The sequence below is a fragment of the Miscanthus floridulus genome, chromosome 1 (genome assembly GCF_019320115.1).
Source record: "Miscanthus floridulus cultivar M001 chromosome 1, ASM1932011v1, whole genome shotgun sequence".
Classification (NCBI taxonomy): Eukaryota; Viridiplantae; Streptophyta; class Magnoliopsida; order Poales; family Poaceae; genus Miscanthus; species Miscanthus floridulus.
The window spans coordinates 42,494,374-42,508,466 of record NC_089580.1 but is presented as its reverse complement, the minus strand read 5'-3'; the positions used below and the strand labels follow the sequence as shown (position 1 = coordinate 42,508,466).

Sequence of the window (14,093 nt, the reverse complement as noted above, 5' to 3'; positions counted from 1 at the left end):
GTTCATGTTTTGTTCTTAATTATTTGACATTCTAGTATGTGATTTTCAAGCAATCATATATTTTTTGCAAATACAATATAACTTTATTAATTATCCACAAAGCAACTAATCGTTTGAGAAACACGTGAGGACTGAGGACTCAAACTTCATTGCTGACGAAAGTCTATGTAGTTCGCTGCTCAGTTGGCTGTTATACATATCACAACCAGCCATGTGCATCATACTTGTTCTAACCAAAATATCATAATAATTCTCTCATAGTTTCTTATAACCATATTTAAAACATATACCCTATCATTATCACGTAGTAATGTCATACCATTTGTGCATAAAATATTTTATTGTAAAAGTAAGAAGTTTATAAGATTGCTATATTATATTACAAAAATTGTATTTTCTTATTTCAAATAACATTATAGAAGACTAATGTGAGGTTAAGATTTAGAGGCGGCAATATAAGTTTATGTTAAAGTAATACTTTTGAAAAAAGAATAAAAGTTATTCTAAATACTTTCTATCGAATGTGGGAAGAATTAGGACATGAAGATGTGTTGACAATCTAAGAACTAAACTTAAGAAGATGTGTTAGCCTTAAATATTGCTCGACCTAACAAATGCTACATACATTTAATGTATGAGCAAAATAATAGACTTCTAGCAGTCTGGTTATTATCTGTGTGGTCATTGGCCAATCCATGTCCTTTCGCAAACCATTGCACTAACACCATCTGTTAGCCAATCCATAATTGATGATGTTGATTGCATAGCTTGGTGCATGTTATTGCCCAAGCTATTTTTCCTAAGCCGGACTATGCACTATACAATCGGTCTTGTTCAAGTTATTTTTCCTAGCGCTAGTCCTTATAATGTACTGAGCACACCCCACCATCACAATTTCAAGGAATGAATGGTCGCAAGTCGTACAAAATTATGATAACAACTCAAAAGTACTTGACACAGAAATAATTTACATGCACAACACAAAAATAAAATATTGGTCAAGAGCATATCGTTGCACTCTATTGTACACTCGCACTTTGCATAATCAAGGTAGCAAGACGATGGTCATGCCCGTCCTGTATATCCAAATGTAAGCCACCATCTCTGGTTGCAATAATGGGAATAGCCACAAGCAGCCTCTGACAATCATGCAAATAATTAAGCAACTTAACAATAGTACCATAAGCGGGTGCAATGTTGATAGCAAAGGTCATTGGAAGGTAAAGTTGGGTGAAAGTATTCACAATTAAATAAAATGTTGAAAGCAAAAGAAATGGAATGCTAAGATCTCTAGTCAAGTACAAATCTGTTTACATAAGTAAATGTGATCATATCGCATGATCTCAATCTTCCATAAACTCATTTTGAGAATTCTATATTGAGGCCAACCATCAAGAGTGTGCTCATGACTGAGAGTGTCGCAATGCAAATTGATTTAAACCCCTGCACGGGTGCACCATTTTTCCCACAAGATTTGCAAGACCAAACGCCACACCATCGGCCTTTCACCCAGTGCAAAGATGTACTACCATTAGTTACACCTCATCCCAAATCGTACCATATCCATTTTATGACCCGGTCAACACAAGCCACTCTAGGAATATCATTATCACATATGACATGTGGTAAGTACGATAAGGTGCTCAAGACCGATGCAGCAAAAATACAATCCTTAATCAGTTTAAATGGGTCTATGCCATTTGTATTCCACTCCCCACATGGCCTCAAGCCATCATACATCACTGCTCACGTTTTAACCACTCATCAATGGAGAGTAAAGAATTTAACATAACATCCTATAACTTGTAGGTGGTGATGACCTTGCTACCTCTCTACTTCTACTGATACTAATCATGTATACGCATGTTAAGCGAGACCCTAGGTAAACATGTTTGAAAACAAGGATTGGTAATATCAAGGAGAGAGTATCATGTCAAGGTAGGTTCTACACAAGCATAGGAACTAGAGAAAGCCAATCCCATGTACAAGAAGCGTGAGGCATGACAGAAGTAGACAAACGGAAGGTGTGATGAGGAAGTGATAAAATAGAATGGGGCAAAAAATGATGATTAAACTCTAATTGGAATCTCTAAACATGTGGAAGAAAGTAGGTTCACAAGAGATAGGTCTAGCTTAGGGGTGTTAAGGTACTAACCCTATCGAGTAGGATCGGTTAGAATGTTCATGGATGGTGGTCACACCAGATCTAAGGAAAGATAGAACTAACACAAGCTCTATGGGGATTTTGCAACATGGCCATGTAGGGCGGCGCTCAAACCATTATGCAAGTTTGGTCGGCTCAAAAAAGTTATGGATTGCATTGAGGGTTGTAGTCGGACCGGGAGTGTCTACCGTTAGACCAACATTTCAAGTCAGAGGAGATTATAGGTTTTGGTGGGAGATGGTGGATATATCAAACTGAGTTACGGTTAGACCTATGGATTCTTGGTCCAACTATGGTTCTTTGGCTAAGTTAGAGATGTGTGATCCGATCGGCCTTAGGATTGGTTTAACCACGGCTTGAAAGAGCATTGCTCAAGGTTTATTAATGAGCTTGCCGGTTTTCGTGGGGGTTTGTTCCTAGGGCTGATGAACTCATAAGGCGATCCATATCATATCTAGGTCGTATCCTAATCTGTTACAAGGAAATTAGAGTCAGATCTAAGTGGATCTTTATAGATTGATCGGCTTCTAAAACTATCTACGTTACAAGGAAATTTGAGTCAAATCCGAGTGGATCCTTATAAATTGATTGGCTTCTAAAAAACTATATATCTAGTCTATGTCTTGTCTGCAAGTAGTCGAGGTACCCTATCCGGTTTGGGTCTTCCGTACAGCTCGATCAGGCTACCACGTTTCAATTGGGTTGTTTTCCTTGCGGCGAGGGTACCCAGGGCCCACTATATATAACGGCAATGACGTCCACGTCCTAAATAAGTCCCTACCAAGCAAGAACTTCAACAGACTTTCCTAGTTTGCTTGAAAACTAGTCGTTCTTTGCATAAGCGCAGATTTATCCCTTTGTAGGTTTGCTTGTAAACCTAGTCGCCCTTTCCTGTGAAAGTGTCCGGTGCAACCCGACAAAACCGGGTATCCCGGTTTTTTTAGACAGAGCGCTGAGTTGTTGTAGTGTTTGGCCAACCTTTTGCGCCAACAAGATAGTATCGAGCACGCCCAATGTGGTTTGGTGAATTGAAATAACATTAGTCACCAATTCATCCTTAAGAAAAAAATACCAAAGACTTGACAAAACAAAGGAAGAGTACTCGGCAATCGGTACGGTACGGTAGAAAGCAGAAGGCAGAAATGATTATCTAATGGGATAAACAAAGGGAAAATACAAGCTTGTACAGCTCAGGAAGACCATAAACCGATCACAATATATCTTTTTTTAGATAATGGAAAATTTCCGGCTTCGGCCTTCTTCTAAAAAGAAGAATCACCGGTCCAAACTTATTACAGTAGCACACCCATAATTAAAACTTATTACATGTTCAAAACTAAAGTCCAAGACGGTAAATGAAAGACCATCCATGCGATGCGAAGAACTCCATGGCTCTCGATTCTAATAGCTTGCAAGCATCAAAATCCGTTCCTTGCCGTCATCCGAGCGCTGCAATAGAGCCTAAAACCGTAACCAGTATGTTCCCCTGAAAAGAACCTGCAAAAAAGTTTTTGGGTGACCTTTATTAAAAACCACATCGTTCCTTGTGATCCATATTGCCCAGCAAAATACCGCAGCACCGGTCAATAAAAGATGATTATGGTTGGAACCTCCTAGCTTAGACCAACTATTGAAAAGATGGTTCGTGTTCCTTGGAGGATTAATGCCAAACAAAACAAACACAGCACGCCAAAGAAAACTGGCATAATGACAATCAAAAAACAGGATAGTTTCAGGTGTGCTACAAAAACAACAAGCCTTACTACCATTCCAATTCCTTCTAGCGAGATTGTCTTTTGTTAGTATCACCCCCTTCTTTAAGAACCAAACAAAAATCTTAATCTCCAGGGCACTTTCATATGCCAAATTTCCTGGGTAACCTTAATCCTGTTATATATCTAACAGTGTGTGTATGTATTTGTTCTTAGTTCCCTCTAATAACATGCAGGATTCTTAGAAATAGCTAAACAGATGTTCGATGAAGGCAGTAGATTATGGATTACGGTACTGCATATATATGATACACGATTCAACATGTCGGGGGAAAAAAAGGAAATTATATATTTATGCTTACCAGGTTACAGTGACGTCATGATCAGTTCGGCTCATCGGAGAACCGTGGTTCTAAGCAGTCTCTTCTTATAGTACTTGGAGTGGAGTGGCTCAAAGAGACAAGGGTGGTGGCCAGCCTCCTTCCCGTCCCACTCCAGCTTTTCCCACGAGTTCTTCTCGCAGTCCACGACAGGGCGGTCATTTGGGCGGTCGGTGGTAGCGGGGAGGCGCTTAAGGCTCCAGCATCCTCTTAAGGTGATGGTCCTGAGCTCTGGAGCAAACATCTTGGCTTCACAGATCTGCTGCAGCTTGGGTAGCTCTTGTAGGTAGATGTGCTTCAGCTTTGGGAATTCCAACACACCTCTTGGATGATCAGTAGATATTTTGTTTAAGAACTCCGCCTCCACGGGGAAAACCTCACTAAGATTATCACAATAGACGATGTGTAGGGTGTCAAGACGGGACAGGGTATAGAACCACGACAGTGGGAGGACAAATGTCAGCTTAGGACAGAAGTGGAGATGCATAGCCTGCAGTTTAGCAAAGGATTCAGTGTCCTTGACATTGGTTGTTCTTCCTTTACTCCAGATACATCGGGCCATCAAGAGATCAGCTGCCCAAAAGGTCTCTAGAGCATTAAAGCAGACGACATCATAGTTCGTGGTGAAGACACTGTCCAAACTGGGGCATCTCTCGATACAGCACCACCTGAGACAAGACCAATAAATCTTCTTCTTCTTCTTCGTGTCTTCTACCTCTATAGACATCATGCTTTCAGGGATAACGGTCCTGATGGATGAATTGTCATGCACGAGCAATGAGTATATCCTATTCATCAAAAGGATTGCAGCGCTGATTTCACGAATGGTTACCATATTAGAGTTGCTTATTCCCTCACCAATCTCTACATGGCGGTCCAGTGGCTGAAACTTCCTCGCACTACTTGCCTTGTCAATGTTCACGTCGCTGTAGGTCAGGTGAGTCTTGGGGTCTATTATTGACTTTTGTAGAGGACCCATCTTCTCCTTGTAGTTGTGTTGTCCAACATCTTTGCTACTAGAAGAAGATAAGCAGATATTAAGATCATATTTGCGTTCAGTGTCCCAGCAAAGTTTATTGGCGCTTGCTAGCACCAACCATTGAAGGAACCTCATTTCCGTAACAGCAATAAATGCACGACAACCTTCTTCTCGTTCTTTACTGATGACAAAATTATCATGTAGTGTTTTTGCATTGTTAGCTGCTTCTGTGCCTCCCCGAGTGTCAATGCCTAGCACCATTAGCCAGGGCATTCCATGCTTTGGCCATAGGATAGCACGAAGCCGCTCACATCCCAGCAAGATGACGCGCTGTAGCCATGGGACCTGCACCACTTCATCACTGAGGTCAAGTGTTTTGATTGATGTGTTTGAGAGGTCCAGCTCCTCAAGGTTCTGTATTGACCCATGCAATCTGAAATTGACCAGTCTTGCACAACCAGCCAAGGAGATACGGGAGATTTTAGCTTCTCGTCCAGATCCTCCATCTAAGCTAAATGTTTCAAGCGATGGAGGGAGTGTTTCAGGCACAACTTGTTGCAGTCCAGTACAGCCATCTAGAATAAGGGTTTTGAGGCTGATTGCACCTGACAAGCTTGGTAAAAATTGTATTGTGCTATTCCCTGATAGGTCAAGAAGCTCCAGCTTCACCATATCCATAAATTCATCCTTATTACTTGTCTCCCAAGGACTTGTAGGCTCAATCACTCGAAGCTTATGAATGTTACCAAGACATCTCCATGAAATACTGTTGTGCCAGATTCTTCCCCTCTTTATATTTATCTCCCTAATGTTTGTTGCCATTTTCACAATTGTATTTGGGGATAAAGCCAATTCCCAATCAGTGCGGCATATGTCCAGCACCCATAGGCTTTGAAAGAATTCTATCGTTGGTCTATTATTTTGCTGCTGCTGCTGCTGCTGCTCCTCCTCCCCTTTCTCTTCCTCCTGCTCCCCCTCCTCCTCCTCCTCCTCCTGCTGCTGCTGCTGCTGCTTCTGCTGTTGCTGCGGCTGCTGCTGCTGCTGCTCCTCCTCTCCTGCTCCTCCTCCTCCTCCTCCTCCTCCTCCTCTTCCTCCAACACCTTCTTCAGCACCTCCTCCTCCTCCTCCTCCTCCTCCTCCACCTCTTCTTTGTTTTCTTTCGGTTTCATTGATTGATGATCCATACAGCTATCAAGTCCAAGAAATCTTAGGTTTAGGCAACAAAGGAATGGAGGTGAAGCAAAGCTGAAGCTGCAGTGGTAGAGCTTCAAAACATGAAGTTGCTCGGATCTTTGGAACATTTTCATGGGTAATGGCAAAACCGAATGGCCATGTTCTCTTTTGACTGCCAAAAAGAAAGAGGTTGTCTCAGGCTGCACAGTTGGTACAATATCTTCACTAGATTTGGTGGTTACAACCCAGGATGTTGTGTCAGCACTGGAACGATAGAACTTAGGAGCAGATGAGTAGCCCTCCAGTCGCAACTCTTCGTGCAGACAAGTGGCAATCTCCCATGCTTGCTCTGGTCGAAATTCTTTTAGAATCCCATCACAAACCCAATAGTTGGAGGCATGAGCAGTCCAGTTGAAGTCTAGCTTGCCATTCCCCTTGGAACTCAATGATATCAAATACCTGCAGCATATTTCAGCTATTTCCTGAGTGACTATAGGTTTATTCGTGTATTGTGCTATTTCTGCAGCTTCCTGACGCAGTATTTCAAGCCTGTAGGATACATCTGAGGTTGACCTTCCAGAAAATAATGAACCAAAGCAAAGATATGAAGTGTCCACTTTCTCAGTTCCCTCAGGTTGTTGTTTATCAGGTTTAAGATGATCTGAAACTTTCTCCCTTTGTTTGATGGCACGAAGCCTTCCACGGAAGGTCCACAATACCTTCCGGAGAATGTTTGACCAAGGATCTGCAGCAGCTCGAGGAATACCAAGGTCATTGAAATCAACCATGGTATCACTCCCGTTGTGGAAGACCACTAAGGAGCTCTGTCCTTGTAGGACTCGATATATCTCTCTCCCAATGTCTCTTATCTCAGTTCTAGAGCCTTCATCTACTCCAACTAAATCGTCCTCTTCATCTTGTCTATCAAAAATAGCCATGACGTGTTGAGGAAGTCTTAGTTTCTGTGCAATTGTCCTCTGCAGTGCTCTCCGGCTTTTCCACCTTGAACAGTCAATGTGTATAATATTATCATCAAATTTGTTTCTCAGAGATGGCGGAGGGTGTTCAGCAACAGAATTAAGGACAGCAGATGCACCAAGTCCATCCCATCCATCAAAGTAAATGACCTGATTTCGCACCCTTGTGTCCTCCAAGTAAGGAGCTAGGTTTTTCACAGCCTCTTCAACAGTATTGGCATGAAAGTCCTGCATTTATCATAGGTAATAACGTAAGGCATTATTTCTACAGTCTGGTACAAAATTTAATGTTGAATAATGGAAAAAACCGGCTTATTTCTACAGTAATGTGAAAAGAAATCCTGGAAAACCTGCTTATTACTTACCAGATATGGTAGCCGCCACCAAACTACCTTATTATAACCAAAAATGGAACAGATCACAGACAATACATATGCCACATGTGTATGTCAAGTATCACAAAGTAAAACCATGCTCTCTATCGGTCTGGGATGAAAATGGAAATTTACCTTAAACTCTGGCTTTGAAGACCCTGAACCCATCCGCGTTCCGCCTGGTGTCCCTTATCTGCATGTAGATGATCAATGGACAAATAAATTAAAACCCATTAAGAAAAACATATTTAGATGGTTAAATGGAATTTATATGTGTCCAGACTTATATAAAAAAACATACATGGAAGTAGGACGTTGGTTAGGCACCTTGAGAGCAGCTATGTATCCACTATCCAGTGCCAGTACCACACCGCATAATATTTGACAAAGGAAGCTATAGTTGTGTATATGCGAGGAACTTGCTAACTGTTGATGCCATAGCTTGATGCAAATATGCAATGAGCTTCTGATGCCATTTCCTATGTAGCTTTGCCTTTAGATTCTGCTTTCGGTGCTTTCACCAAAGTGAAGGCTGATGGTTCTTTGCTTTGCTTGGGGTTGGAGCTAAAGGATAAAGATGAAACTGCCTTCCTTCTGCCAGAGTAGTATGCATGATGCATGAACACATCAGGCGCTCAGCCTTGTTTGAATATAGGAAATAGGGCGGGCGTACCCAGTGCAGAGAGCTCCCGCTCTGTGCGGGGTCTGGAAAAGAGTGTTAGTGGCAAGTCTTATCCTCGTCTGTGCAATGCGAGGAGACCGTGACTCGAACCCAGGACCTTTCGGTCACAGGCGGTAAGACTCTGCTGCTTGCATCAGGTCCGCCCTTCGAATATAGGAAATAGGAATAGGATAATAATACAACAACAACAACAAAGCCTTCAAGTCCCAAACAAGTTGGGGTAGGCTAGAGTTGAAACCCAGCAGAAGCAATCAAGATTCAGGCACGTGAATAGTTGTCTTCCAAGCACTCCTATCTAAGGCTAAGTCTTTGGGTATATTCCATCCTTTCAAGTCTCCTTTTATTGCCTCTATCCAAGTCAACTTCGGTCTTCCTCTGCCTCTCTTCACGTTACTATCCTGGCCTAGGATTCCACTACGCACTGGTGCCTCTGGAGGTCTCCGTTGGACATGTCCAAACCATCTCAACCGGTGTTGAACAAGCTTCTCTTCAATTGGTGCTACCCCTAATCTATCACGTATATCATCGTTCCGAACTCGATCCCTTCTTGTATGACCGCAAATCCAACGCAACATACGCATTTCCGCGACACTTATCTGTTGAACATGCCGTCTTTTCGTAGGCCAACATTCTGCACCATACAACATAGCAGGTCTAATCGCCGTCCTATAAAACTTGCCTTTTAGCTTCGGTGGTACCCTTTTGTCACATAGGACACTAGATGCTTGCCGCCACTTCATCCACCCTGCTTTAATTCTATGGCTAACATCTTCATCAATATCCCCGTCTCTCTGTAGCATTGATCCTAAATATCGAAATGTATCCTTCCTATGCACTACTTGACCTTCCAAACTAATATCTTCCTCCTCCCGAATAGTAGTGCTGAAGTCACATCTCATATACTCAGTTTTAGTTCTACTGAGTCTAAAACCTTTGGATTCCAAAGTCTCCCGCCATAACTCCAGTTTCTGATTCACTCCTGTTCGGTTTTCATCAACTAGCACTACATCGTCCGCGAAAAGCATACACTAAGGGATGTCCCCTTGTATGTCCCTTGTGACCTCATCCATTACTAAGGCAAACAAATAAGGGCTCAAAGCTGACCCTTGATGTAGTCCTATCCTAATCAGGAAGTCATCCGTGTCTCCATCACTTGTTCGAACTCTAGTCACAACATTGTTGTACATGTCTTTAATGAGCCCGACGTACTTCGTTGGGACTTTATGTTTGTCCAAAGCCCACCATATAACATTCCTTGGTATTTTATCATAAGCCTTCTCCAAGTCAATAAAAACCATGTGTAGGTCCTTCTTCTTCTCCCTATACTGCTCCATAACTTGTCTTATTAAGAAAATGGCTTCCATGGTTGATCTTCCGGGCATAAAACCAAATTGGTTCATAGAGACCCGCGTTATTGCTCTCAAGCGATGCTCGATAACTCTCTCCCATAGCTTCATAGTATGACTCATCAACTTAATTCCCCGGTAATTAGTACAACTTTGAATATCTCCTTTATTCTTGTAGATCAGTACCAATATACTTCTCCTCCACTCATCAGGCATCTTGTTCGATCGAAAAATATGGTTGAACAGCTTGGTTAGCCATACTATAGCTATGTCCCCGAGACATCTCCACACCTCGATTGGGATACCATCCGGTCCCATCGCCTTACCTCCTTTCATCCTTTTCAACGCCTCTCTGACCTCAGATTCTTGGATTCTCCGCACAAAACGCCTATTGGTGTCATCAAAAGAGTCATCCAACTGAAAGGTTGTGTCCGTATTCTCACCATTGAACAATTTGTCAAAATACTCTTGCCATCGATGTCGGATCTCATCCTCCTTCACCAAGAGATGCTCCCTTTCATCCTTAATGCACTTAACTTGGTTGAAGTCCCTTGTCTTTCTCTCACGAACTCTAGCCATCCTATAAATGTCCTTCTCTCCTTCCTTCGTACTCAAACGTTGGTAAAGATCCTCGTACGCTCTACCCTTTGCCACACTTACAGCTCGCTTTGCAGTCTTCTTTGCCACCTTGTACTTCTCTATGTTGTCCACACTCCTATCATGGTACAAGCGTCTATAACACTCTTTCTTCTCCTTAATAGCCCTTTGGACTTCCTCGTTCCACCACCAAGTATCTTTAGCCTCGCCTCCGCTTCCTTTGGTTACTCCACACACCTCTGAGGCCACCTTCCGAATGTTGGTTGCCATCTTCTCCCACATATTGTTTATGTCTTCTTCTTCCTTCCAAGAGCCCTCTTTGATAACCCTTTCCCTGAATACCTCTGACGTTTCCCCTTTCAGTTTCCACCATTTTGTTCTTTGAATCTTAGCTTGTTTATCCCTACGGGCACGCACCTAAAAATGGAAGTCTGCCACCAAAAGCTTATGTTGAGAAACCACACACTCCCCTAGTATCACCTTGCAACCCAAGCATGCTCGTTTGTCCTTTCTTCTTGTGAGGACAAAGTCAATCTGGCTAGAGTGTTGTCCGCTACTGAAGGTCACTAGATGAGATTCTCTCTTTCTAAAGAAAGTGTTGGCTATCAACAGGTCAAAAGCTACCGCGAAGTCTAGAACTTCCTCCCCCTCCTGATTCCTACTACCATACCCAAAACCTCCATGAACTGCCTCGAAACCTACGCTTGTAGTACCTACATGCCCATTAAGATCTCCTCCTATAAAAAGCTTCTCACTACTGAGTACAGCTCTAATCAGGCCATCTAAGTCTTCTCAGAACTGTCTCTTAGCACTCTCATCGAGGCCTACTTGGGGGGCATACGCACTAATTACGTTCAAGACTATATCACCAATGACAAGCTTGACTAAGATAATCCTATCTCCTTGCCTTCTCACTCCCACCACACTATTCTTGAGGCTCTTATCAATCAAAACTCCTACTCCATTTCTATTCGCAACTGTCCCTGTGTACCAAAGCTTGAAACCTGTATTGTCCACCTCCTTCGCCTTCTGACCCTTTCATTTAGTCTCTTGAACGCATAATATATTTACACGCCTCCTAGTCGCGGTATCAACTAATTCTCTTAACTTACCTGTAAGCGACCCTACATTCCAACTGTCTAAGCGGATCCTAGTTGGTTCGACTAGCTTCCTTACCCTTCGCACCCGTCGAATCAGATGTGAAGACTCTTGCTCATTTTTCACTACACCCGGACGCTGATGTAGCGCGCCACTAAGGATGCGACGACCCAATCCTTGATTACTTGACACCATGCCCAGATCGCGACACGGCGCGTCATGGGGGTGACGACCCGGCCCTTGCTCATTTAACACCATACCCGGGTTTCGATATGGCGCGTCGCTAAGAGGGTTACGCCCCAACGATTTTCTTTCGGGTTTCATCTCCATTAGAATGGCTAGATTTAACGTTGGCTCGCCACGCCTAACACAACCCTCCTCCTTTACCAGGGCTTGGGACCTGCTATGTTGAGACAACATAGGCGGAGTTAGGAATAGGATAATAATAATAATATAAAAAAGAACTAATGAAATATGCATATGGTCATTTTGCTGGAGCTCAGAAAAGAAAAAATAATAGTTTGAAGAGATAAATATACAGAGAACACTTCCCATTGGACTGGACATCTATCTTTCTACCATTTACCACGTGGTTGAGGCATAAATATCATAAGAATATCAGTGGATTTTTTTTCCGGGGGGTGGGTGGGTGGGGGGGGGGGGATATTCCTATATTCCAAATAGACACATGGAAATTATCCTGGATATCCAAATTGGATAAACTATTGTGGAATTCTTAAGTTATGTCACAATGACATGGTGATTAATGGCCCCCCTCGTTCTAGGTGGCTAAGTATCTTTCTAGATCTAAGCATCACAAAGGAAATGAAGTACACACAGATAGATAGCTTTTACAGTTTTTAGTTATTGGTTGGACTACATGTACTTGCATCCATAAGTAATAAGTATATATTTCTATAATTTTGTAATCATAAAAATATTTCATGTAAGTTAGTTATTGGCTGGTGACCTGCGCTACACTTCAACAAATGGCATGAAATGATACTGATAGTTATTATTTTTAGAATATACTGCTAATTTATTTTAAATTATATTAAAATCCATGATAATAGATTACATATGTTGTTATGTTTGATAAATTTGTACATTTTTATTAGAACATTATAACATATTCACATTGATAGTTTGATTGTAAACACTCTATTCTTATTAACAAAATTGTTAAATATATGCGGAGATCATGGAGGATATGTTTGCATCTAGGCCTCCAAGGTAAGATGAAAATGATTTTGGTGGCCAATGACAACACAAGCCATTGTGACTAACTTTGTTTTGCAAGGGAATTTCTATGGTTAGTCATACAATAGTATTCAAAATGTGGCCCACAAAATTGGATTTCTTAATGCACCAAGAAGTGCTAAGAAGATTAAGGACCTTTCTAGTATTAAGTGTCACAAAAGGAGATGAAGGGCACTTAGGTAGAAAGGTTTTTATAGTTTCTAGTGTTGGTCATACTATCAAGGGGGCTACATGAGAGTAACTTGACCATTGTATTCTAGGGAGTGGTTTGTCGTGCACACTTTTGAAAACTCTAGGCTATTTATCTAAAAATCAAGTCAAGGACATGGAAACTCCAAGTTGAAACTCACAGTGGATTGAATTGGAAGAGTTTCATACTTCTTGTTTGACCAGACATTGACTGAACAAACAATCTCATGCGCTGGACAAATGATTGGATAGAGTAAACCTAAGTTCGAAGGCAGAAAGTATCTGTCCGGTCCTAGGTAGGTGATGGATCGGACATATACAAGAGGCTTTGAACAACTTGGGAGCTCTCTGGACAGTCATGCAAATGTCCGGTCTAGGTGATTCTCGATGACCGAACTAATGCATCATTTGATCCTGAGAAAGAAGAACATGGATGAGGTATGCCCGGTCCATGGTTGTTGGATGGATCGGACTAATACATCTCTGCCAGAGAGGTTTTGTATGCCTCTGTGAGGAGGCATTTGTCCGATCCTATCATTTGTGGTTGACTGAACAAATACATGAGGTTTTTGCTGACCGTTGTAAAGGTGTACAATCTGAGGAGGTATAAGTCTAGTCAAGGCATTTTATTTGTCTGGTCAGGCACACTTTTTGTACACACTTTTCCAACGGCTCTAGCTCCATCTCTGGGCTATATAAGGATCTATTTTCACCATTTCTCATGAGCAAGAATACAGGGCCTCTTGCATCTAGGAGTATTTGGAATGCTAGAGTAGCAAAGTGTGCCACAATCACTCTCTCTAGACTAGGTTAGTCAAGTGAGATCTTGTAGCTTATTACTCTTGAAGATTTGGCTGCTCCTAGATGACCTTGGTGCTGAAAAGAGCTTGATCAAGCCCTTGAAGCTTGTGGGTGCAGTTCGAGTTAAGATTTGTATAAGGTTGAGGTCCACCTCTCTGAAGATGGAGGAGACACTATATCGACAGAATATCATCGGTAGTCCTCCGAGGGGTATTCCACGAAGGTAGATTGATCGGCAGAGGAGCGTGAGATCAAGAACAAGAAGGCAATAGAGACACACGAGTTAGACAAGTTCAGGCCGTCAGTATGACGTAATGCCCTACTCCTGTGGTCTATTGGTTTGTATTAGCTATCGTATGAT

The 14,093-nt window shown here is 42.1% G+C and overlaps 1 protein-coding gene across 1 annotated transcript; it reads right to left on the bottom strand.

The window, feature by feature from the left end:
* Positions 1-3,630: 3,630 nt before the first annotated feature.
* On the bottom strand, positions 3,631-7,927 carry LOC136455528 (uncharacterized). Its single transcript, XM_066455517.1, has 5 exons — positions 7,895-7,927; positions 7,751-7,777; positions 6,378-7,613; positions 4,239-6,171; positions 3,631-3,661 (listed from the first exon to the last, which is right to left on the bottom strand). Exons 1-4 carry the CDS (start codon positions 7,925-7,927, stop codon positions 4,270-4,272), a joined length of 3,198 nt encoding a protein of 1,065 aa, XP_066311614.1. The 3' UTR covers positions 3,631-3,661; positions 4,239-4,269.
* Between the last annotated feature and the right edge of the window lie 6,166 nt (positions 7,928-14,093).